The sequence below is a fragment of the Eumetopias jubatus genome, unplaced genomic scaffold (assembly GCF_037043125.1).
Source record: "Eumetopias jubatus isolate StellerSeaLion01/CBP00866 unplaced genomic scaffold, mEumJub1_p1.0 scaffold_11, whole genome shotgun sequence".
NCBI classification, from domain to species: domain Eukaryota; kingdom Metazoa; phylum Chordata; class Mammalia; order Carnivora; family Otariidae; genus Eumetopias; species Eumetopias jubatus.
The window spans coordinates 93,501,169-93,525,484 of NW_028274817.1; the positions used below are offsets into that span (position 1 = coordinate 93,501,169).

Here is a 24,316-nt window from a genome sequence, read left to right on the forward strand (position 1 = left end):
GGCCAACACTGATCTCATTACGGTCACATGGTGGAGTTTGTATTTTCCATAATTTTCTATAAATGGAGCCACACAATACATGTTCTTCTTTGGTGTGGATTTTTTTCACTCAGCATTTTGAGATTCATCCATGTTGTCGTCTGTGTCAATAGTTCATTCCAATTTGTCTATCCATTCACCTGTTGATAGACATTTGTGTCATTTATAATTTTGGGCTATGATAAATAAAGCTGCTGTGACCATTCATGTACGAATATTTGTATGGACCCATGCTTTCATTTCTCTTGGGTAAATAAATACCTAGGAACTTAATGGCTAGATCATATGATAAATGTTTCTTGAACGTTTTAAGAAGTTGACAAAATATTGTCCAAAGTGGTTGTACCATTTTGCATTCCTGCCTGCAGTGAGTGGACGTTCCAATTAGTATGGTAAATCAACACCTAGTACAGTAAACCATTTTAATTTTAGACTTTCCAGTTGGTAAGTGGGGATGGCTCTTGTGGTTTGAATTTCCATTTCCCTAGTGACTAATGATATAGGGCATATTATCATGTATTTTGCCATCTGTATATCTTCTTTGGTGAAACGTCTGTTCAAATATTTTGCCCATTTTTTCTGGTTGTTTTCCTACTGAGTTTTGTGAATTTTTTATGTATTTGGTATACAAGCCCTTTATCATGGTTTGTAAAGATTCTCTTCCAGTCTATAGCTTGTCATTGCATTTTCTTTTCAATGGCTTACCTAAGAAATAACCCAACCTAAAGCAGATATTCTCTCCTATGTTTTTTTCTAGAACTTTTATAGGTTTACATTTTACATTAGGTCTGTGATGACTTTTGAATTAATTTCTGTGTGCAAGATGTGAATAGAAGTTCAGTTTTTTACATGTGGGTATCCAAGTGTTCCAGCACCATTTGAAGCAAAGGCTGTCTTTCCTTTACTCTGTTGTTTTTGAGCCTTTGTGAAAAATCAGTCTCCCGTGTATGCATGGATCTATTTCTGGACTTTCTATTCTACTCTGTTAATCTCTTAATCTCTACCTGACTCCAATACCACACTGTTTTGATTACTGATGCTTCATAATATTTCTTGAAATCAAACAGCGTTAGCTCTCCAACTTTGTTCTTTTTCAGTGGTTTTGGCATTTTCATGTGAATTTTAGAATCAACATATCCAATTTCTACAAAAAACAAAAACAAAAAACAAAAACGCCTGTCAGGATTATGATTAGGATTGCATTGAACTGATCCGTTTGAGGGGAACTGACATCACCGTTGAGTTGCTGAACCATTAATGAGATCTCTCTTATTTGGCTCTTCCTTAATTTCTCTTAGCAGTGGTTTTTATAGTTTTCAATATATGGGCCTGATCCATCTTTGATAAAATTTGTCACCAAGTATTTCATGTTTTTTGATGTTGTAAATGGTATTTTTAACATTTCAATCTCTGACGATTCTTTGCTGGCTCATGGATTCACTTGTCATTTTTGAAATTCCATCAGGTTTTTTGTTTTGTTTTGTTTTGTTTTACATAGAGAATCTGTGAATAAAGGCATTTTTATTTCTTCCTTTCCAGTCTAGATGCTTTTCATTTTTTTGTCTTGTCTGATGGTCCTGGCTAGAACTTTTAGTACAGGATAGAAGAGAAGGTTTGCTAATTCCTGAGATAAACCCTATGTATTAAAACGTATTATTGTTTTTATATGTTGTTGGGCTCCATTCACTGCAATTTCGTTTAGAATTTGGCTCCCCATTCATTCTAGGAATGCACTGCAGTTTATCCGTTATGCAGTTGCTGGATACTGTAGCTGCTTCCGCTTTTCGGGTTATTGTGAATAAAGCTGCTGTGGATATTCTTGCTGGACCTTTTAGTGAACAAAATATTGAACACTCAGTATTTTGAGGTATATACTTAGGAAGAGCATATTATGAGCCATAGCTGAGTGCTCTTAATATATCCATTTTAACATCGTTGGCGATTAATTTTTGCCCTAATTCCCAGGGTGTTACCCTAGCTGCCACTAAGCCGAGGGTGACTCCTTTACTTCTCCCCAGGGAGCGTCCCTTCTCCTCCAAAGGCCAGCAGGAATGAGGATCGCTGGCAGCAAGAGGGCCCTGGCGCACGTTCCAAAGCTCTCTTGGAGGGCTTCGAAGGGGGCCCTGCTTGATTTCCCCTGAGTGGGGTTGGTGGTATATCAGGGGATCCTCAGAATATGCCACGGAGAAAAAGCAGACTCGCCTTCCTAGGGGGGAAAGCAGGAAAGAAGGAATGTTTGGTTTTCTTCAGCTGAACTGGTGTTGGAGAAACCCCAAATTAGGCAAAAGGCAAGAAACCATCAAAGTGATTGCCTTTTCTCTCTCTCTCTCTCTCTCTCTCTCTCTAATGAGAGCACCTTGTCAAGGCAGGTAGAGGGATTTAAAGAGCTCTGGCCGCGTGGCTATGATTGTTTTTCTATGTGAAGGAACAAAACCCCCAGGCTGGGCTCACTTTGCTCTGTGCCCCGCCCTTATACATCGGGGCACTCGGTAGAAGCTACCACGGAATTAGGGTAGATGTCCCTGCCTATAGCCGATACTTTCATAATAATCTTACCTTTTTATGAAAAAAAGCTGCAGACCGTTTGCCTGAAGGGCAACAGATGTGACTGATTGACTCTCACCTTCTTGCCTGTCCAGATTCATTTTAATATATAGTTGTTTTGAACTTTAAATAATATCTCCCACAAATCTCATGGGACTCGGTGGGAAAGGTCACATTTATCCTCATTGCTGGCCCCTGCCTGAGAAGTTATTAATGACCCTTTCTCTTTTTCCCATGAAACTCTTTGAGAGTTCATGTGTGCTCGGTCGCTGGCTTGAAAGGTAGGGGGCAGGCTGCGGGGAAGTCTGGAAGGGATGTAGCAGGCACCCTTGGGCTTTCTTGGGGGAATTGTACTTTTTTTTAGAACCTCGTTTTTAGGAGACTCCAGAGGTAAGCATGATAAGGTTGTGTTGACGTTGGTGTGGAAATCGACTCACTATCAGCACTTAGGCTGACAGCTCAGACTTCATCACTGTGTTTCAACTGTGATCCTAGAAAGCAAGCTGTGGGTGAATAGCAAGCAGCCCAGAGAAATGCCCTAGACCCGAAAATTTTACTCCCAACGCGGCCCAAAGGCACAAACAACATCCTGGAGGTTGCTAGCGGGACTTGACTTACCTCAGAGTCAGGAGGCAAAGCTACTGGTGGCCTGGAACATGAGATCTGAGAGAGTACTATGTAAAGGGCATTTTTAAAAATCCGTTTTTCTCCTTGGTTTATATTACGATTTCCGAGCCATCGTGACTTCATTGTTGGAAATTCTCCATTGGCAGTGATGCCCAGGACTTTGGCTCTATGTCTCCTTCTACTCTTAGTCGCAGGAAAATTGTTACAATTAAGGAATCCCTGTTTTGAAAGTTTCAAGATTCCTTAAAATTCATTTGTTGGTCTCAGCATTTTTAATTGACGTGTAATTAAAATAGTGTTATATTAGCTTCAGGTGTACAACCTAACGTTTCAACAATTCTATACAATACTCCGTGCTCACCACAATAAGTGGAGTCACCAGTAAGTCTTGCAATTTATTTTTAAATTTAAAATTTGAACAAGGCTAGAGATTGCCTATCCTTATACCTACCTTTGTAGTCAGGTCCCAAACCCCCGAAGCACCTGTGCCCCCCAAATATCTTCCCGATTCTTACACTCAGAATCCAGAAGTGAACATTTGGAAGATTAATAAGCAATTCTTACTCCCAAAGATCTATATGGTTAACATAAAGTTATTTTGGGGGGTATTGTGACAAAGTTCATTGACCATCTGAATCCTTGTTTTAGTTGATACAGCAGCAATGATGTCACAGTCTCTCCCCTCCCACCACCATTTTTGTTCCTATGAGAGCACGTCTTCCTTATAACAGTGAAGGCGTGGAGACACTACAATCAGGAAGATAAATAGAAATTAGAGAATCCTCAAACCAAATCACAGTTTCCTGTGTAACAAGGATCTTAGGGCGTACAGATTCGTTTAAACTCATAGAAGCTGAGAGTAGGATGGTGGTTTCCAAGGGCTAGGGAGAGGGGAAATGGGGGGGTTGCTGCTCAATGAGTATAAAGTTTCAGTTGAGCAAGACAAATAAGTTCTAGAGACATCAGTATAATATCATGCTTATAGACAACAATACTGTGCTGTTCGCTTATAATTTGTTAGGAGGGCTGATCTCACATTTTATGTTCTTACCACAATAAAAACAGAATGAAGGTTGTTGAGAAGATTAAAATTCTTAATTCAGAACAGTTTCACGGACTAAGGGTTGTTCTGCGGCAAACAGCCAGGTTTTGGACTTCCTGTCTCTTCCTCGTAAGAAGGCCCAGCACAGATCTCTGACAAAGAAGGGTCGGAGTCTCTTTTGAGATGAACTGCTATTATAGCAAAGGAACTGGGTGGCCATAGAATCACATGTAATAACTTATCTTCAAGTGGACTGGCCACTCTGTATTTATCCATTGATCATCTGTGCACCGGTAGACAGGCAATGGGTATTTCCATGATTGATTTGCATGAACTGGTACTCATAGGCAGAGTTAGGAATTCCGGCTTTGTAATGTAAGAACATTCTGGTATTTTCAGCTGTCATGGACACTGGGTTTGGAAGATCACGACTCTTGGAAGCCTTAGTACCTTCATCTACTAAACGAAAAGAATAACTTACCTTCTGAAGGTACCGGCTTAGATTTCTTGCATGTTCTAATGGGCCAGCATGCATGTCCTGCAACCAAAAGCTCAGCGTAGCCTGCTTCTTGAGCAAGAAAATAGAACTTCACACCCTCTTTCTCTTAGCTCACCTCCACTTGTTCTGCTAAAGAAACTCTGGGACCACAAAGAATTTAACTCACTGGAATTTAAAGAATAGAGCCCATGCTTGCCCGTTTCCACGATTTGGTTTTCATTTTTAAAAAATCGGAAATGCGGGGCGCCTGGGTGGCTCAGTCGTTAAGCGTCTGCCTTCGGCTCAGGTCATGATCTTGGGGTCCTGGGATCGAGCCCCGCATCGGGCTCCCTGCTCAGCGGGGAGCCTGCTTCTCCCTCTCCCACTCCCCCTGCGTGTGTTCCCTCTCTTGCTGTCTCTCTCTCTGTCAAATAAATAAATAAAATCTTTAAAAAAAAAAAGCGGAAATGCCTAATGCCGACTGAATTTGTTGAACCGTATTTCTGGGAGACAAAGGGGGTGAAAGGAAGAAGTGTTCCCCCAAAGGTATCCTCTTCTGAATGTTCAGCCACCTTCTCACCTCCCTCAACAATCCCCTGCTATTTGCTTTATGGCTTAACAAATGCATAAGGCCATATTCTGTTTACTGCCTTCAGCGGTTTGAGCGATCCATGTGGCTTCCTCCCCTGGAGGAATCGCAGATAAATTATTGCATACAATTACATAAAATAAATTTAAACTGGATAGGGTGAGTAGCAGGCAGGCTAGTCTTTCTGAGTGTTTCTACTGAGTTAATCCCTGGTGAAGAGGGAAAATCGCTGCATATAAATGAGATCTTGCTGCTGTCTAAACCAGCTGATAAATGATACCATCTGCTGGAAAAGAATTCTCAATGCCCTCGCCACTCACCCCCCCCCCAATTACAAGAATAGCCATTCTCCATTCATTATGCACTGGCTTCCATATTCGAGGAGGTTGTTGGGCTGGAGTGCGGTGGGAGGCTGTCACCTTACCCCAGTGGTAGAGGGTTCTAGCCGATTGACTTAACACTCTAAACCTGGTTCTCCAGGTGGCCAAACAGCCCACATTTTCAGAACACTGATCATTCTTAGGGTTCAGCCTTGCGACCTACATCAGTGTTCTCAAACTTGGCTACACATCAGCATCCTCTGGGGAGCTTTCACTCAGGTGATTCCAAAGCACAGCCAAGTTTGGAAACCAGTGGCCGAAATTAGTACTTCTCAAACTTCTGTGAATACGAATCCCCTGGAGATCCTGTTAAAATGCAGATTCCGATTCCGATTCCGATTTGGGGCAGGGCCTAAGATGCTGTATGTGTAACACACTCCCGGCGAAGCCCCTCCCACTGCTGGTCCAGGCCACATTTTGTGTAGCTCATTCTTCTCAGGAGGGTCACGATCTAACTCGGTGCTTTTCAAACTTTCTTCTTAAAGCTATGAAGCCCTTTCTTTCAAATCCAAGCTCACAACATGTAGAGCTGGTGTGGTTCAGCAGGGGGCAGGCCAGAACTCATCCACAAACCTAATTGACCAGGTGCATAGGATGCACACTCCTTCTCGATGCGCGCGCGCGCGCGCGCGCACACACACACACACACACACACACACACACACACACACACTGTCATGTCTTTTGCATGAAGTTAACTCTTTGCAAGGTGAGAACTTTGATTAGACAATAATTGAATTTCTGGACGTGTCTTCAGGGTTCTTATTTGGGGGAGGTTCTCAGCCTTGTATACACAAGCCATAAATGGCTGCTTCCACATATACACACAGCCCCTTGTAGCACCCTGCCCGACCCAAAGCTTCAGGGCTATTTCAGCCCACATCGAAATGAACCCAGAGGAGATCGTGTCAGAGCTTGACTGCCCATTCTCAGAAACAAATTCAAACATAGAGCAAAAGCTGGACCGTTTAAGGCCATCAATGCCACCCACTTTCATGTTCTTTCTAAAACAGATCACTAAATTTCTTCATTCATACATTGATCATCTGCCTGCTTCCATAAAAATATAGGTTGCACGAGGGCAAAGGTCTGCTCTGTCTTGCCACCAGTGTAGCCCCATATTCAGAACTGTGCCTGGCACATTGTAGGTGTTCAATAAATATCTATGAAATGATTGCATAAATAAAGGCCACCAAAAAATCTCATTCCTCTTAATCCAAACCAGACGGATCTGGACATTCCCTTGATTTGCTGTCCAAGTCAGCCTCACCAATACCACCATGCTGGGCTTCTATTCTTTCAGTTCTGTGGTTGCTGACAGCTGAATTGTACAGATCTGTAGCTCCAAAGAGATATGTGAGCCGGCTAAATGAAGATGGAAGTCACTGGCGTATACATGGCCACTGAAGCAACAGTGATGGATAAAACTGCCCAGGAGGAGAGTGTGCAGATGGCCCAGGCTTGAGCTCTCACGAACTCAGTCTTTACTTTTTCTAAAGATTTTGTTTATTTATTTTGACAGAGAGAGAGACACAGCGAGAGAGGGAACACAAGCAGTGGGGGTGGGAGAGGGAGAAGCAGATTCCCCACTGAGCAGGGAGCCCGATGCGGGACTCGATCCCAGGACCCTGAGATCATGACCTGAGCCGAAGGCAGACGCTTAACGACTGAGCCACCCAGACGCCCTGGATTCAGTCTTTAAAAAAGAAAATTATTGGGGTGCCTGGGTGGCTCAGTCGGTTAAGCGTCTGCCTTCAGCTGAGGTCATGATCTTAAGGTCCTGGGATCGAGTCCCACATCAGGCTCTTTGCTCAGGGGGTTGTCTGCTTCTCCCTCTCCCTCTGTGCTCACTTGCTCTTTCTCTCAAATAAATAATAAAAAAAATTATTCCCCATGCTTTGCTGTACCTCTCCAACATGCCCTACTCCACTGCACACAAACCTGCACAACCAGACTATCACAAATTCCTTCAACCCTAACATGATTTCTAGATGCTTACTATTCTGGAGAGTACTGTCGACATATTCATCTATCATTTTATCAATGTCCTCTTAAAAATGTATTTTTTTTTTTTTGCCACCAAAGAAATTACAAATAGAACCAGTACCAACCCCACTGCTCCATTCCTTCAACTGTAGCAAGCATCATTTAAAAGAATCCTCATGAAGTAAAGGTAATGGAAGAAGGGGTTAAAAATCAAATACCAAGTCATTTACTTTTAATGATTTCTCTTCAGGGTTATTTTGCCAAGAGGTGTGTGGAAGTACAGAAATGAGATAATTACTAGATTTTTTTTTTCAAAAGAGCGTAGACATAAACAAATTAGGAAATCTTCCAAGATAATGAAAAATACCTCTAATATTTGGAAACTTGCAGCATTTGATTTTGCTGACCGTCAGAAATTCTAACTCCTGAAGAAAAATATTTGAGGAAGTGGTGCCAAAAAAAGAAAAAAAAAAAAGCAAGCCTTGGCTAGTCATGAAAAAATGAATGGAAAATACCAGGATCAATGACAGTGGCATGTAAACTTACTTGTACAAAAGTCCTCTTCCTCAGTTTAGTTACTATTCTCTGTTAACTGGGTGTGTCATTCAGTAAGTCCCAAAGGGAAGCAAATCTAGGTGTGGCAGGCAGCCTCTAAGATGGTCCCCAGTGATCCTAGCCTGCTGGTATTCACACTTTCGAGTCATCCCTTCCTTTTCGGCATGGACTAGACTTATTCACTGACTTCCAACAAACGGTTTTAGAGAAGTGATGGCATGTCACTTCTGAGGTTAGGTTATAAGAAAGTGGCTTCCAGGGGCGCCTGGGTGGCTCAGTTGTTAAGCGTCTGCCTTCGGCTCATGTCATGATCCCAGGGTCCTGGGATGGAGCCCCGCATCGGGCTCCTGGCTCATTGGGGAGCCTGCTTCTCCCTCTCCCACTCCCCTTGCTTGTGTTCCCTCTCTCGCTGTGTCTCTCTGTCAAATAAATAAAATCTTAAAAAAAAAGTGGTTTCTGTCTTAAACATTCTCTCTCACTCCCTCTCTCTTGGATCTCTGATCCTGGGGCAAGCCAGCTGCGAAGTTCCCCTATGGCGGGGCAGGGCAACCCTATGGAAAGGCCCCTGTGGTGAGGGCCCAAAGCCTGTCAATGATCACCTGAATGAGGCCAGAAATGGACTTCCCTCCCCCAAGCTGAGCCTTTGAAGGAGGTCGCAGCCCCAACCAGTGGCTTAACTGCAACTTCATGAGAGACCTTGAGAACCAGAGGCACCCAGCTAAGCCACACCTGGATTCCTGAGCCACAGAAATTGTGGTAAGTGTTCGTTATTTTAAATTGCTAAGTGATGGGGTAATTTTTCATAAAGCAATAGGTGACTAATACATCTGTATTCAGAAGACGTTATATTGACCTTTTCACAATCAACTGTACAAACCTAAATTATTCCAGTAAGAAAGTTAGTAGCTTGCATGATCTGCTATATACGTGGAAATTAATCAACACCGCTTGAAGACATTTTGTTCTTCACATGTCCCATGGTCTAAATCCAGTAAGTCTTCTATTACTATTCTTTGAATTAAATTCTGTTACCCCATGGAAACATCACACAATGGATCAAAAGGGTCCAAGAACAGATAAAGGAATTCCTCCTAGCCCTGGCAGCTCCCTGCAGCAAACAGTACTGGGTAACAGGCCAAACTTGCTGTGCATACGTAGAGTGTTAGCCTATTTATACAGTCTATCTTGAAGGTTCTATTAGGAGACAGAAGCCACCACTTTTCCTCCTCTAAGAAACAAAAATCTCAGGATTCTAACTATAACTCTAAATAAGAATCCGCATTGGATCATACCAGTACTACTCAAGACATGAAGAGTTATTTATATTGAGGACAGTGAGAGAAACTATGACAAATCCATGAGATAAGAATAGTAATACATTAAATAGAAAACAAGACATGAGGCAAAAATAGAATGCCATAGAATTCTAGAGATAAAACAACAAATAGGACCCAAGGAACAACTAAAATAAACTAAGAAAATATATGTACATAAGACCAGTTAAGCTCCTGGCACATAGTTTAAGGACTTAGAGTTCATTCATTCGTTATTTATGAAGTAATTTGAGAACCTAAAAAGTTCTTCTTTGCCAGTCACTGTGGGGCTACGAAGGCAGTATTGACATTGTCCTTGCCCTCAAGGACACTATTAAAGATCCTAACCAACTGTGAGTGAAATTATTTGCACATGAAACAATCAGAGAACAAGGAGGCAACATGTAAGACATTGCAAATACTAGAATATGGGTCCTGGCAACATGAAAAACTGAAAAACAAATGAAGCCATACACACTAGGCAGAACCTCAAAGAGTGGATAAAACTATGTTTAAGAATAAACTATACATCTAAAGACAAAAAGATGAATCACCAAGAGAAACAAAGAAACTTAAAGCTAGAGCAGCAGGCTCATGGGTTGTGTTCCATCAGTGACTGGGGTAGAGGGGGTGGTGGGATATTGGACCTAGAATGCTCTCCGGCGCCATGAGAACTGAACCCTTACAAAGGGTCAAGAGACATATTCTTGGGGCCACACTGAGCAATGTTCTGTATCTCATGACCCTGCATAAATCCAGTGAAGGGGAAAGTAGAAAAAAACCTACAGAAGTAACAAGGATGTACAGGTGTGGAGTCTAAATTTATAGTACCTATGTTGTATATGATTCCTCAAGCTGAGAAGCTAATATAAAATCTGGTTCTGGATCAACAAAACTTCTGGGTGCCTGGCTAGACAAATGCAAAATCTCTCCACAGGGACAATTCTATAACCCAGAGAGCATGGTACTACCACAGAAAAACCAACCCACTCTAAATATAATGTAGTATCCTGGATTGGATCCTGGAACAGAAAAAAAGACATTGGAGGAAAAACTGGTGAAATGTAAATAAAATCTAGAGTTTAGTTAATAGTAACGTACCAGTGTTGGTTTCTTAGTTTTGACAAATGTACAAGGGTAATAGAAAGTGTTCACATCAGGGGGACTGGCAGGAAATCTCTGTATTGTCATTGCAACTTCTGCATAAATCTAAAATTCATCCAAAATAAGAAGGTATTTTTTTTTCTTTTTTTTAAATTTTTTATTGTTATGTTAATCACCATATATTACATCATTAGTTTTTGGTGCAGTGTTCCATGATTCATTGTTTGTTCATAACACCCAGTGCTCCATGCAGAACGTGCCCTCCTCAATACCCATCACCAGGCTAACCCATCCCCCTACCCCCCTCCCCTCTAGAACCCTCAGTTTGTTTTTCAGAGTCCATCATCTCTCATGGTTCGTCTCCCCCTCTGACATACTCCCCTTTTCTTCCTCTCCTGTTATCTTCTTCTTTTTCTTTTTTCTTAAAATATGTTGCGTTATTTGTTTCAGAAGTACAGAACTGTGATTCAACAGTCTTGCACAATTCACAGCGCTCACCGTAGCACATACCCTCCCCAATGTCTATCACCCCAGCCACCCCATCCCTCCCACCCCCAACCACTCCAGTAACACTCAGTTTCTTTCCTGAGATTAAGAATTCCTCATATCAGTGAGGTCATGTGATACATGTCTTTCTCTGATTGACTTATTTCACTCAGCATAACACCCTCCAGTTCCATCCACGTCGTTGCAAATGGCAAGATCTCATTCCTTTTGATGGCTGCATAATATTCCATTGTGTATATATACCACATCTTCTTTATCCATTCATCTGTCGATGGGCAATAAGAAGGTATTTTTAAAAATCCTCCCTGAAGCTTACAAAAACTAAAATCACAAGAAAACAATCTGCCATGAACGACAGCAAATGCAATGTCCAAGAGGATTAGCACTCACAAACTGTAGATATTAGAGTATCTGAAAGAAAGGATAAAGACAGTTAAGGATTAGTAGAGACAAGATGAGAAGTCAGTGAAAGGCCACTAAAGAAAAAGAACAGAAGATTTTATTTATTTTTATATTCTATTTATTTGACAGAGAGAGAGAGAGAGAGAGAGAGAGAGAGAGAACAAGCACAAGTAGGGGGAGGGGCAAAGGGAGAGGGAGAAGCAGGCTTCCCGCGGAGCAGGGAGCCCGATGCGGGGCTCGATCCCAGGACCCTGGGATCATGACCTGAGCCGAAGGCAGACGCTTAACGACTCAGCCACCCAGGCGTCCCAAGAACAGAAGATTTTAAACAAACAAACAAACAAAAAAAGAAAAATCACTTACAGAATATTAAAAATAATTAGACAAGATCGAGAAAAGAACTGGAAGACATAACCGAGGAAGTGATTCAGGATGCTCTTCAAGAAATAAAGACATGAAAAAAAATGAAAGGCTCTAAGAGACCTAGAAGGTAGAAAGTCCATCAGATACAGAAGAGGATCATCAAAGGCAAAGTCTTACAGTTCTTTAGTGAGTTGTTTTTTCATAAAGATTTAGAAAGAAGAAAGTTTGGCAATTAGATTAAAAGTCTTAAAACACTCAATCCAAGAGCACTGGACTAAGTATCACTATAAGGTGTGCATTATTTTCTTCCAGGTGCTTTAAGTGCAATGATGACCAAGGCTATCTGGTACTAACCAGGATTCAGCTATCCAAAGGAGGTCAGCATGCAATTATCTTTTCCAGCATCTATTAAAAGAACAGGACCTAGTCCTAGAAGGTGGAGGAAATGGGGAGGTGTTGGTCAAAGAGCACAAACGTTCATTTATAAGTTCTGGGGATGTAACACACAGCATGGTGACTACAGTTAAAAATACTGTATTATATACTTGAAAGTTGCTACGAAGGTAGATCTTTAACGTTCTCATCATGACAATAACAAAATTGGAAATTATATGAAGTGAAGGATGTGTTAACCAACCTAACTGGAGTAAACATTTCACAATGTATACAATGTATCAAATCATCACACTGTACATCTTGAACTTACACAAGGTTATAGGTCAATTATATCTCAATAAAGCTGGGGGAAAAAACCAGACAGTTTTAAAGGCAACTAGGGATAAATATTACTAGGGAGAAATGACAAATGACCCAAAAATCAACAATTAGACTTATTGTTAATAATAGTAAAAGGCCAGAATTACTTTCAACTACTAAGCTAGAATTTTAGCCCCAGTTAAACTATCATTCAAGAATGCAAATGACATGGAGATTTTTCAAAGTCTGAGATGATTTAGCACATATAAACCCCTTAATGAAATAACAAACAAAACATAACCCAAAACTGAACCCCAAAGGATAAGATGCAAGAAGCAATGTTTAAAAACCCAAAACGAAACAAAAAACTGGTATGCACGTAGGTAAATCTAAATAAACTCTAAAAACAGTGACAGTCAGGATCCATTTTGGGAAATGGTAGAAATACAGCGTCAGGGAATGGAAGCATGGAAGTTAAGTGAGAGGTGCCTGGAGTTAAAACACTCCAAGGTCTTCGTGATATTTTTTGGAAGAAGATGGAGATTCTAATTAACTTTCCAGTTCAAGTATGCAGAGTAAGAAATTAAGATTAACCACTAAAAGAATAAACATATAATGCATAAATTCAAAATAAAACAAAGAGGCAGGAAAAAAAACAAAGAAATAAAGACTAGACAGAAAAAAATGTGCCAGAAATAAAACCAAATATATCAATAATAACAATATATAACTGGATTAAGCTTTTCAGTTAAGACTTTCTCAGACTGAGCTAAAAAAGAAAAAATGCAGCTGTATGCTGTTTAAGAGACGCGTCTACAATACTACACAGAGAGGCTGAAAGCAGAGGGATGTGGAACAATACCCTTGGCAAATATTCATCAAAAGAAAGGTAATTATAACAACTGTAATATCAGACAAAATGAAAAATCCTAATTAGAGATAAAGAGGGTCAGCCCATAATGACAAAGGAAATAATTCATCAATGAGACATAATCTTAAATTTGCATGTCCCTAACACTATAGCTTAAAAAAAACATGAAGCAAGGGATGCCTGGGTGGCTCAGTCTGCCTTTGGCTTGGGTCATGATCCCCAGGATCCTGGGATCGAGTCTGGCCATCGGGCTCCCCACTCAGTGGGGAGCCTGCTTCTCCCTCTGCCTGCCGCTCCCCCTGCTTGTGCACGCGCTCTAACAAGTAAATAAATAAAAATCTTAAAAAAATAATACACAAAGCAAAAACTGACAGAATCCACAGTCCCAGTAGGGGACTTTAAGCACCATTCTCAGAACCTGATAGGTCAAACGGATAAAATATTCTTAAGAACACACAATTTGAACAATAGTCCTAAAATTTACTATTTGAATGTGTTTACAACTTTGTTCTAACCCTGCACCTATAATTAGAAAATACACATACCTTTCAAACACACGCAGTACAAATACGGACCATATACTAGGGCACAAAACAAACCTCAACAAATAACAAAGAATCTTTATCTTCCAAACCAAGTTTGTTTGAACAAAAAGGCAGCCTCAAACTCTACACGTTTGGAAATTAAAAAAAAAAAAAAAATCCTACATGGCTCAGTGCATAAATCCTAAAGAAAACTGCAAAATGTCTGGAATAAAAGACAACAAAAATTGCAAACCAAAACTGAAATGCAGCTAAAGCAGCACTTTTTTTAAAGCACAAATTAATGAGCTAAGAGTGCAACACAAAAAGTTAAGAGAAAAACCCAAGGAAACTCCAAGAAAGATCTTATAATTCTCTAAAAATGTTGACCCTTTGAAGAGGAACTCTGCTCTACAGAGAATAGGTAGCTTTTTAGATCCACTTATTTGGGAACAGATCAATATATGCTTTCATGAGATTTTTTTTTTAAAGGTGACTCATTAAGAAGGAAAATACAGATCGCATATAATCTACACGGCACCCATTGCTAAAATGCTTAAATCAAGCCTAAGGATTCCATAATTTAGTACAAACCAGGGCATGGGGACGACTGCATGGTGTGATGTCATCTCTTCTCCAGACTGAGTTTCTTCAATCCAGACAAGAAAGAAGGAGGAATACATGCTTATTAGAAACAAGGAAGGAAAGAATAGATGCTCATTTCCTTTTTTTTTTTTGTAAATGACATTCAGAGTTTTGAAAACTTTGCTGAGATCCTTCCGCCTCTAGCCTGAAATAATATGAAGCTTCTATTTTTGCAGCCAATAGTAATCCTGTTCATGATAAATGATTCAAGTTTCTGAAATGTCGGTAAAAAAAGTCTGACCCCTCGGCATTTGCACTGCCCGAGGCTATTTCAGTGGGGTGGGAGCATGCGTGGAGTGGTGGGAGCATGCGTGGGGAGGGTGGGAGCCTGTGTTAGAAGGGTGCGGCAGCATGTAAGGTGGTGGTCCACTCCCAATCCCCCGGGTTGGGGGATGAAGTAGAAATTATGTGTTTAGACGCTTCCACAATAAGCAAAGAGCAAAACGCAGCAATTTGTAATGATTCTATTTATTAATACATGTATCACAAATGTTCACAATATCAATGCATTCTTGTTGGCATGCTAGACAGAGGCATTGCTTCTTAAGTTCTTCTAAAAATATTTGACTTTGTTCCCCCTTCACACTCATTTTTAAACTGAATTGCTGAGGTCCTCGATGTCCATAATGTCGATGCAAAGAAAAAATACAGAAAGAAGTGAAATAACACAAGAGCAATTAATTGGGGAAGAACAGAAGTAATATTATTTCCTTCACAGGAGGCAACAATACAGCTTGGTAACAGGATTATACAGGTTTCACCCGAGAGGCATGGGGGCCACTAAACTGTCTACACACGCCCGGGCATGTAACAATAATGAGCAAGGAGGCCACCTAACGCTCAGCTATTGCCTTCATGCATGACGCAGGCTTTATTCTCCTCATGGACCATTACCGAAGTCTCTCTTTACATATCCTAGGCAGCCTGAAGAAGGTAGGAAAGAGCCTTAGTAAAGGGAAAACCAAACCAAAGGAGATTAAGCCAAAAGAACAGATAGCTACCAGCTTATCTACATCAAGGGGTATGGCATTTATCAGTCCTGAAGGGTGAGCGGGAACCTTCCACACTACATGCAGGGCCCGGCGGGGCCAGGGATGGTGTGATAACCAGTCACCTACAATGAGCTAGAGTTGGACCAAGTACAGATGAAGGAGATGGCACGCAGGGGGCCTCAGGTGGGGTCCGCTAGGACTGGATGCAGGGAACCCGGCTACACTCTGGCACGACGGGGCTTCACCAAATGGAACGCTACACGGGAGGCGGGCTGGAAGGCGGAGTGGAGACTGCGCGGGCGGGCGGGTTGCTCGCTGGCTGGGGGGTTAGGGGGCGCGGGGGCGGGTGCGTTAGCTACTGTGCTCTAACATCCTCTGGAAGTCTTTCAGAGAGTGCTGTGGTTCCTTTTTAAAACAGGTCTCTTATTCCATCATGCTTGAAAGACTGCGAGAGAAATGAAAACACGTGAGTGACTTACCGTTAATAAGGACTTAAAATAAGGTGACAAGCTAAAAGGAGCATTCGGACGTTTCACACCATCCTCCCTGGGCCACAGAAATGAGGTTTCAGCACGTGCGCAGGTGCCACCGAGATCAGGTAGGTAAGTGGCCCGGCGGTACCCTTGCCCGTTTGCAGGGCAGGGTGTGCCCCAGAGGGAGAACCCCGAGATTAAACACTCCCCACATGCACTCACCTTCTCCTTACACCATCTCATACTGGTTGGCCGTGATGAACCGGGACAGACAGCAGGCCAGCAGCATGCCGATCAGCTGTTGCCAGAAGAGAAACGAAGACCACAATCTCAAGTCACTGAACTGCACACTTCTTTGGCCCCCCAGATGTAATTTTTAACAACTGAGGGCTTTTGTATGCGAATGAGGAATAGGGCACTAAAGAAAAAGATCAAATGTGATTTCACTGGTGGGGGGGGGTCTAAGACTTCAGGAGTCTGACTGCTAGGGCAGGACACCTGGAGGTTCTAGAACCAGCCATAAGGTTCCACTCTAGTGTGCTCTGGCTGCTTAAAAACAACTTTTGATACCTAAGCAGTGTTACGACTTGTTCATAGGTTATGAGAGTAGGGAAAAAAATGGAAGGACCACAGGATTAGGAAGGTATGCCCAAAAAGGCCAAACACGCGCATTGGGAAGATATCTCAACATGGTGCGATCCTTTAGCCATGCATGGCTGACAGGATAGTCTTTCTTCCCTTGAGGCAACGAGACGCTATTGACTGGGTGAGTTTGCCTGTTGAGGCAAGAAAGCCATGGCTTGAAAGTGGTAGGTGTTGGATTAGGGGAAAAGGGACATCAGGGCTTTAATTTCTCTTTGTCTCTAACCATGTAGATATTTTAGGCCTATGTTTTGGTTTCCACCTCAGATGTGCGGACTCTGTCGCTCTGAGGGCCGGCACCCAGCGCTGGTGCGTAAACCAGCCTTCCAGATGAGAGAAGCAATTCATCCAGGCCACACGGTGGCCCTTATCTTAACAGGTGGGACACATGCAGGCACACTGGGTCCCACTGTGGCTTGGGGCAACCCTTGAACACGGCTACCTTTCTTGCTGAAATCCTGGATTCTCATCTTCCTTTTTAAAAGTAAAACTATGCCGTGAAATATAAAAACCGTAAGTTCCGTCAGGTGAGGAAAAATCACCACCTTATTGGACTCACCCTATCTCCTACCAAGGCTCTGGCCAACATCATTTTGTGCCACAAAATTCATAATATCCTGCCCAAACCACCAAAGGAACCATGGCTGTAACCTCCAGAATTCTGAGCTAAATGACACAAATCAACACCCCCCCCCCCCGTAAGGACTTTGAACCTTGTAGCTTGTCCCTTTTCATTAGAACTGCCATTTTCTGGGACCAGTGTACACCAGAACACACTTGATACTTTTTGAGATAGAGAGAGAGAAAGCACGGGTGGGGAGGAGAAAAGGAAGAGGGATAGAGGGAATCTCAAACAGGCTCCACGCCCAGCACAGAGCCTGGCTTGGGGCTCAATCCCACGACCCTGAGATCATGGCCTGAGCCGAAATCGAGTCGGACGTTTAACCGACTCAGCCACCCAGGTGCCCCTAACACACTTGATACTCTTAAAAATCAGATTTTGGCCAAAAAAAAAAAAAAAAAAAAAAAGTGATCATTAGAGGTATAGTATATTCAAGTGTATCAAGCTATTTAACCCTCACCACATCCCTGTACAGTATTACTGTCCTAACCTTCCAGATAAGAACATGGGCTCAGGGGAGGTTAAAGAATTTTCCCCCAAACCACACTGGTAGTTCATCCAGAGCTTAAGATTCTACCCTCTTTCCCCTGTCGGAGGACAGCCCCTTTCTTTGCCCGCCCCCCCACTCCTACAGCTCAGCCTAGACCCTGTCCTTCCCAGAATCACTCCTCTGTCTCACACTATCAGGGGTTCCTTCCTGCCTTTCCTTGCAAACTTTGGACAAAGGGGTTTCAGTGGGCATCTCTCCGTTTGATTTCCAGTTCCTAAACTCTTTTTTCTTTGTAAAAGCTGATGAGTTTCATGTTTCCCCGCTGAGCTCACGTGTGTTTAAAGCGCTGAGGATAGTTACTACCCCGCTTTGTGGGTTCCAACGCTCTCATAATTCAGTGCTTTCTGATGCTCCTGGCCTCCATGGCAATTCATGAGCCACACAGCCAGAAGACTCATTAGGATGCTTAAATATTTCTTGTATCTAAAATCTCTGCTTTCAGGGAAATATAGCATGGGCTTCCACTTTTCTTCCCCCCCCAAACAGAAGCAGCATCATTCTTAAGCACTGGATGTACTTTGTCACAGAAACAAGAACTTCTAAAAATATCAGTACAAATGAAAGCTACTTGCTTTTAAACTTACTGCCTTTTACCCTGAAACTAATAATACAGTATGTGTTAATGAAATTGAATTTAAATAAAAAATTTTAAAAAAAGAAAGATGCTTTTCAGAAAACCAAAAACCAAACAAACAAAAAACCTTACTGTGTTTTATATTTCTGGGGCAAGAACATACCTTCTGTTTGCCCATGGAAGAAGACAGATTTTTAAAACTATTTTTCAACATCTACTAAGAAATTTGTTTTCCTAAAAAAAAAAAAAAAAACCATCCTGAACTGAGGTTCATAGAAGCTATATGAAAACGGTGTTTTGCACACACTGGCTTTTATTGTATTTGATTCTAGTGCAAGAAAAACTAGGATTTGGGGTGTGGTAGGTATTTTGGATTTTCGCAGGGTTAGGGATTTCAAATTTGCTCTAGTGTTTTTACCATATTTGAGAGAAAACTTTGACCTCTCACCTCCATTAAGTACCAAGTTAAGGGAAAGTCAGGAGCTGGGGCAGAGGGGGGAAGCATCCTATACTTCATAGTAGCTGTCACCAAGTGATTTCTGGGTACCTGACGGAAAGCCTGTTCAGCCAAAGTCAGGGCCTCTGCTTCATTGTGAGTCAGGACAAACGCTTGCTTGCCACTAGACCCAGTTCATCTATAGCCAGAAAAGTCCATCCTTATTTTGATGAACTCTTGTTTCAGGCTAACTATATGGAAAAAGCCCCTCAAAGAGTAGAGTCAAGCTCTGCGCCCCTGAGAAGCACGCTGCAGTAAGTAGGTACTGGGCCAGACTTCTGCTTTAAGCCCCGGATGGAGAGAGGAAAAGGGGGGCTGGTCTCTCATGCTGGAAACCCCTCAGGACGGAGACCCCAGAGCCACTCCTCACCATTCCGGTGGCTGGTGAAAGGCCTGGTTCCAGACGGCCTCTAGAGTTTTAGATCAGATTATTTATATTTGGTTGACGAAGGCTTTGTAATTTGTCTTCATCTATTTTTTTTTTTTGAGGTAACATTTTATTTTTACCACTGTCTGCCTTGTCAGTACTATATTCTGCTTTCTTTTGGGTCATGGAAACCTCTGGGACATTCTGCCGGTTCAAGAACTGAGAAGCTGGAGAGGGGGAGAGAGAAGAAAGGGCCTCTACTTCACAGAAGGCTGACTCGAGGCTTTCTCAAGGCCCTCCCACAGAGACAGCCTGAGAGGTCTGAGCGCCGTGAAGCTCAAGTGACATGGGGTGCCTCACTGGGACTCTGCACGTCACCAGGGACCCGGCAGATGCCAAGAGGTGGGAGAAAAGGGTGCGAGAGAGGTGGGGCCCAGGCCAGCAAAGACCAGAGAGGTAAGGGGTAATAGGCCCAGGGCGTCCTCCCTGCCATCACCATGGGATGCAGAGGTGGCCCAATTCCTGATTCCAGTCCACAGAGAGGACAGCAAAGTTGTAAAGGCAACTTTCTGAACAAGCAAGTGACAAGCAATAGGCCAAAAGCTCATTAGATCCTTATAATGCCCGTGGAGAGGGTATGCTAATGACTGAGGTGGGAGACTAAATAAAACTTCCATGCCTTGGGCAAATCCCAAGGAATCTGGTTTGACATAAAACCATAAATGCTATTCGGGACCATCTCGGGCCCTGACGATACTAGGGGAATAAGTAAATAGTTCTGTCAGCCTTCTTTGGCCATGTCTCATCAAGGCTATGAACAGCTTCGTCCAGCCCTCTACAGGGAAAAGGTCATCAAGTCCCAGAAAAGAGTTCCTGGTTCATAATGAATCATCCCAGCAGCCTGTGGGCCCTGGAGGAGGCCCTGCAGGGGTGCGGGTCAGGGGACGGATGGGTAGGAGGAGAATCTGTCTTTTTTGATGAGTACGCTTTTCCTTTCAATTTCACAGACTCAATCCCTTTCGTTATAAAAGCACAAAACGAGTTCCCTTTACAGGCTCTGTGAGGCAAGTTCAAGGGTGATCTTTGGCCCCAAAGTCTAATACAGCAGGCCAGGTGGAGGGGTCAGAATTGTAAGCCTAGATCTAGAATAGCAGCCCAACCTCAAGCAAGCCACTCAAACCTCCCCTTCTGGAAAATAGCTCTACCGTCCCCATTCAGGACTGTTCTGTGATGTGGAGGATTAATCCAGCCTAACACGTTCCACGTCTAGCAAAGTCGTGTGTGTGTTTACAATGGATGCAGAAGGGTTACCACTCCTCTCCTGCAGCACACAGCAGAAGGCCAGCCAAGGGGAGGGGTGGTGTCACAAACGGAGTGAGCATCCAGACTCGGACACCCTCAGCTTTGGCTTCCGGGCCATGTTAGAGACGGGGTGGGAGTGATATTCCCATTATCCTCTCTCTCCCTCTCATGCATGCGTGCGGGCACACGTGCACGCACTCACACTCTGCTTGTGTGCGTCTCCCTCTCCAAGCTCTCTTGAATAAAAGTGGAGCTGCCACCAAAAGAAAGCTGGGGTGGCAATCCTTATATCAGACAAATTAGATTTTAAAACAAAGACTGTAATAAGAGATGGAGAAGGACACTATATCCTACTTAAAGGGTCTATCCAACAAGAAGATCTAACAATTCTAAATATCTATGCCCCGAACATGGGAGCAGCCAATTTTATAAGGCAATTAATAACCAAAGCGAAGAAACACATTGACAACAATACAATAATAGTGGGGGACTTTAACACCCCCCTGACTGAAATGGACAGATCATCTAAGCAAAAAATCAACAAGGAAATAAAGACTTTAAATGACACACTGGACCAAATGGACTTCACAGACATATTCAGAACATTCCATCCCAAAGCAATGGAATACACATTCTTCTCTAGTGCCCATGGAACGTTCTCCAGAATTGATCACATCCTAGGTCACAAATCAGGTCTCAACCGGTACCAAAAGATTGGGATCATTCCCTGCATATTTTCAGACCACAATGCTTTGAAACTAGAACTCAATCACAAGAGGAAAGTCGGAAAGAACTCAAATACATGGAGGCTAAAGAGCATCCTACTAAAGAATGAATGGGTCAACCAGGAAATTAAAGAAGAATTTAAAAAATTCATGGAAACCAATGCAAATGAAAACACAACTGTTCAAAATATTTGGGATACAGCAAAGGCAGTCCTGAGAGGAAAGTATATAGCAATAGAAGCCTTTCTCAAGAAACAAGAAAGGTCTCAAATACACAACCTAACCCTACACCTAAAGGAGCTGGAGAAAGAACAGCAAAGAAAGCCTAAACCCAGCAGGAGAAGAGAAATCATAAAGATCAGAGCAGAAATCAATGAACTAGAAACCAAAAGAACAGTAGAACAGATCAACGAAACTAGGAGTTGGTTCTTTGAAAGAATTAACAAGATTGATAAACCCCTGGCCAGACTGATCAAAAAGAAAAGAGAAATGACCCAAATCAACAAAATCATGAATGAAAGAGGAGAGATCACAACCAACACCAAAGAAATACAAACAATTCTAAGAACATATTATGAGCAACTCTACGCCAGCAAATTAGATAACCTGGAAGAAATGGGTGCATTCCTAGAGATGTATCAACTACCAAAATTGAACCAGGAAGAAATAGAAAACCTGAACAGACCTATAACCGCTAAGGAAATTGAAGCAGTCATCAAAAATCTCCCAACAAACAAAAGCCCAGGGCCAGATGGCTTCCCAGGGGAATTCTATCAGACATTTAAAGAAGAATTAATACCTATTCTCCTGAAACTGTTCCAAAAAATAGAAATGGAAGGAAAACTTCCAAACTCATTTTATGAGGCCACCATTACCTTGATCCCCAAACCAGACAAAGACCCCATCAAAAAGGAGAATTACAGACCAATATCCTTGATGAACATGGATGCAAAAATTCTCACCAAAATACTAGCCAATAGGATCCAACAGTACATTAAAAGGATTATTCACTGTGACCAAGTGGGATTTATCCCTGGGCTGCAAGGCTGGTTCAACATCCGCAAATCAATCAACGTGATACAATACATTAACGAAAGAAAGAACAAGAATCATATGATCCTCTCAACAGATGCAGAAAAAGCATTTGACAAAGGACAACATCCTTTCTTGATCGAAACTCTTCAGAGTATAGGGATAGAGGGTACATACCTCAATATCATAAAAGCCATCTATGAAAAACCTACAGCGAATATCATTCTCAATCAGGAACGCGGCAGGGATGTCCACTCTCACCACTGCTATTCAACATAGTATTAGAAGTCCTAGCCACAGCAATCAGACAACAAAAAGAAATCAAAGGCCTCCAAATCGGCAAAGAGGAAGTCAAACTCTCACTCTTTGCAGATGATATGATACTGTATGTGGAAAACTCGAAAGACTCCACCCCAAAACTGCTAGAACTCATACAGGAATTGAGTAAAGTAGCAGGATATAAAATCAATGCACAGAAATCAGTGGCATTCCTATACACCAACAACAAGACAGAAGAGAGACAAATCAAGGAGTTGATCCCATTTACAATTGCACCCAAAACCATAAGATACCTAGGAATAAATCTAACCAAAGAGGCAAAGGATCTGTACTCAGAAAACTATAAAATACTCATGAAAGAAATTGAAGAAGACACAAAGAAATGGAAAAACGTTCCATGCTCATGGATTGGAAGAACAAACATTGTGAAGATGTCAATGCTACTTAGAGCAATCTACACATTCAATGCAATCCCCATCAAAATACCATCCACTTTTTTCAAAGAAATGGAACAAATAATCCTAAAATTTGTATGGAACCAGAAGAGACCCCGAATAGCCAGAGAAATATTGAAAAAGAAAAGCAAAGCTGGCGGCATCACAATTCCGGACTTCCAGCTCTATTACAAAGCTGTCATCATCGAGACAGTATGGTACTGGCACAAAAACAGACACATCGGTCAATGGAACAGAATAGAGAGCCCGGAAATGGACCCTCAACTCTATGGTCAACTAATCTTTGACAAAGCAGGAAAGAATGTCCAATGGAAAAAAAAACAGTCTCTTCAACAAATGGTGTTGGGAAAATTGGACAGCCACATGCAGAAGAATGAAACTGGACCATTTCCTTACACCACACACAAAAATAGACTCCAAATGGTTGAAAGACCTAAACGTGAGACAGGAGTCCATCAAAATCCTAAAGGAGAACACAGGCAGCAACCTCTTCGACCTCCGCCGCAGCAACTTCTTCCTAGAAACATCGCCAAAGGCAAGGGAAGCAAGGGCAAAAATGAACTATTGGGATTTCATCAAGATAAAAAGCTTTTGCACAGCAAAAGAAATAGTCCACAAAACCAAAAGACAACCGACAGAATGGGAGAAAATATTTGCAAATGACATATCAGATAAAGGGCTAGTATCCAAAATCTATAAAGAACTTATCAAACCCAACACCCAAAGAACAAATAATCTAATCAAGAAATGGGCAGAAGACATGAACAGACATTTTCCCAAAGAAGACATCCAAATGGCCAACAGACACATGAAAAAGTGCTCAACATCGCTCGGCATCAGGGAAATCCAAATCAAACCCTCGATGAGATACCACCTCACACCCATCAGAATGGCTAAAATTAACAAGTCAGGAAACGACAGATGTTGGCGGGGAGGCGGAGAAAGGGGAACCCTCCTACACTGTTGGTGGGAATGCAAGCTGGTGCGGCCACTCTGGAAAACAGTATGGAGGTTCCTGAAACAGTTGAAAATAGAGCTACCCTACAATCCAGCAATTGCCCTACTGGGTATTTACCCCAAAGATACAAATGTAGGGATCCGAAGGGGTACGTGCACCCCAATGTTTATAGCAGCAATGTCCACAA

The 24,316-nt window shown here is 42.3% G+C and overlaps 1 protein-coding gene across 1 annotated transcript in view; it reads right to left on the reverse strand.

Annotated features, from left to right (window-relative positions):
• Nucleotides 1–15,114: 15,114 nt before the first annotated feature.
• Nucleotides 15,115–24,316, reverse strand: part of TSPAN7 (tetraspanin 7) — a 128,234-nt gene continuing 119,032 nt past the window's right edge. The window contains exons 7-8 of the mRNA XM_028113533.1: nucleotides 16,350–16,425; nucleotides 15,115–16,099 (exon numbers count right to left, since the gene is read on the reverse strand). Of these exons, the coding sequence (XP_027969334.1) occupies nucleotides 16,357–16,425 (69 nt within the window). The 3' untranslated portion in view covers nucleotides 15,115–16,099; nucleotides 16,350–16,356. The remainder of the gene's footprint in view (nucleotides 16,100–16,349; nucleotides 16,426–24,316) is intronic.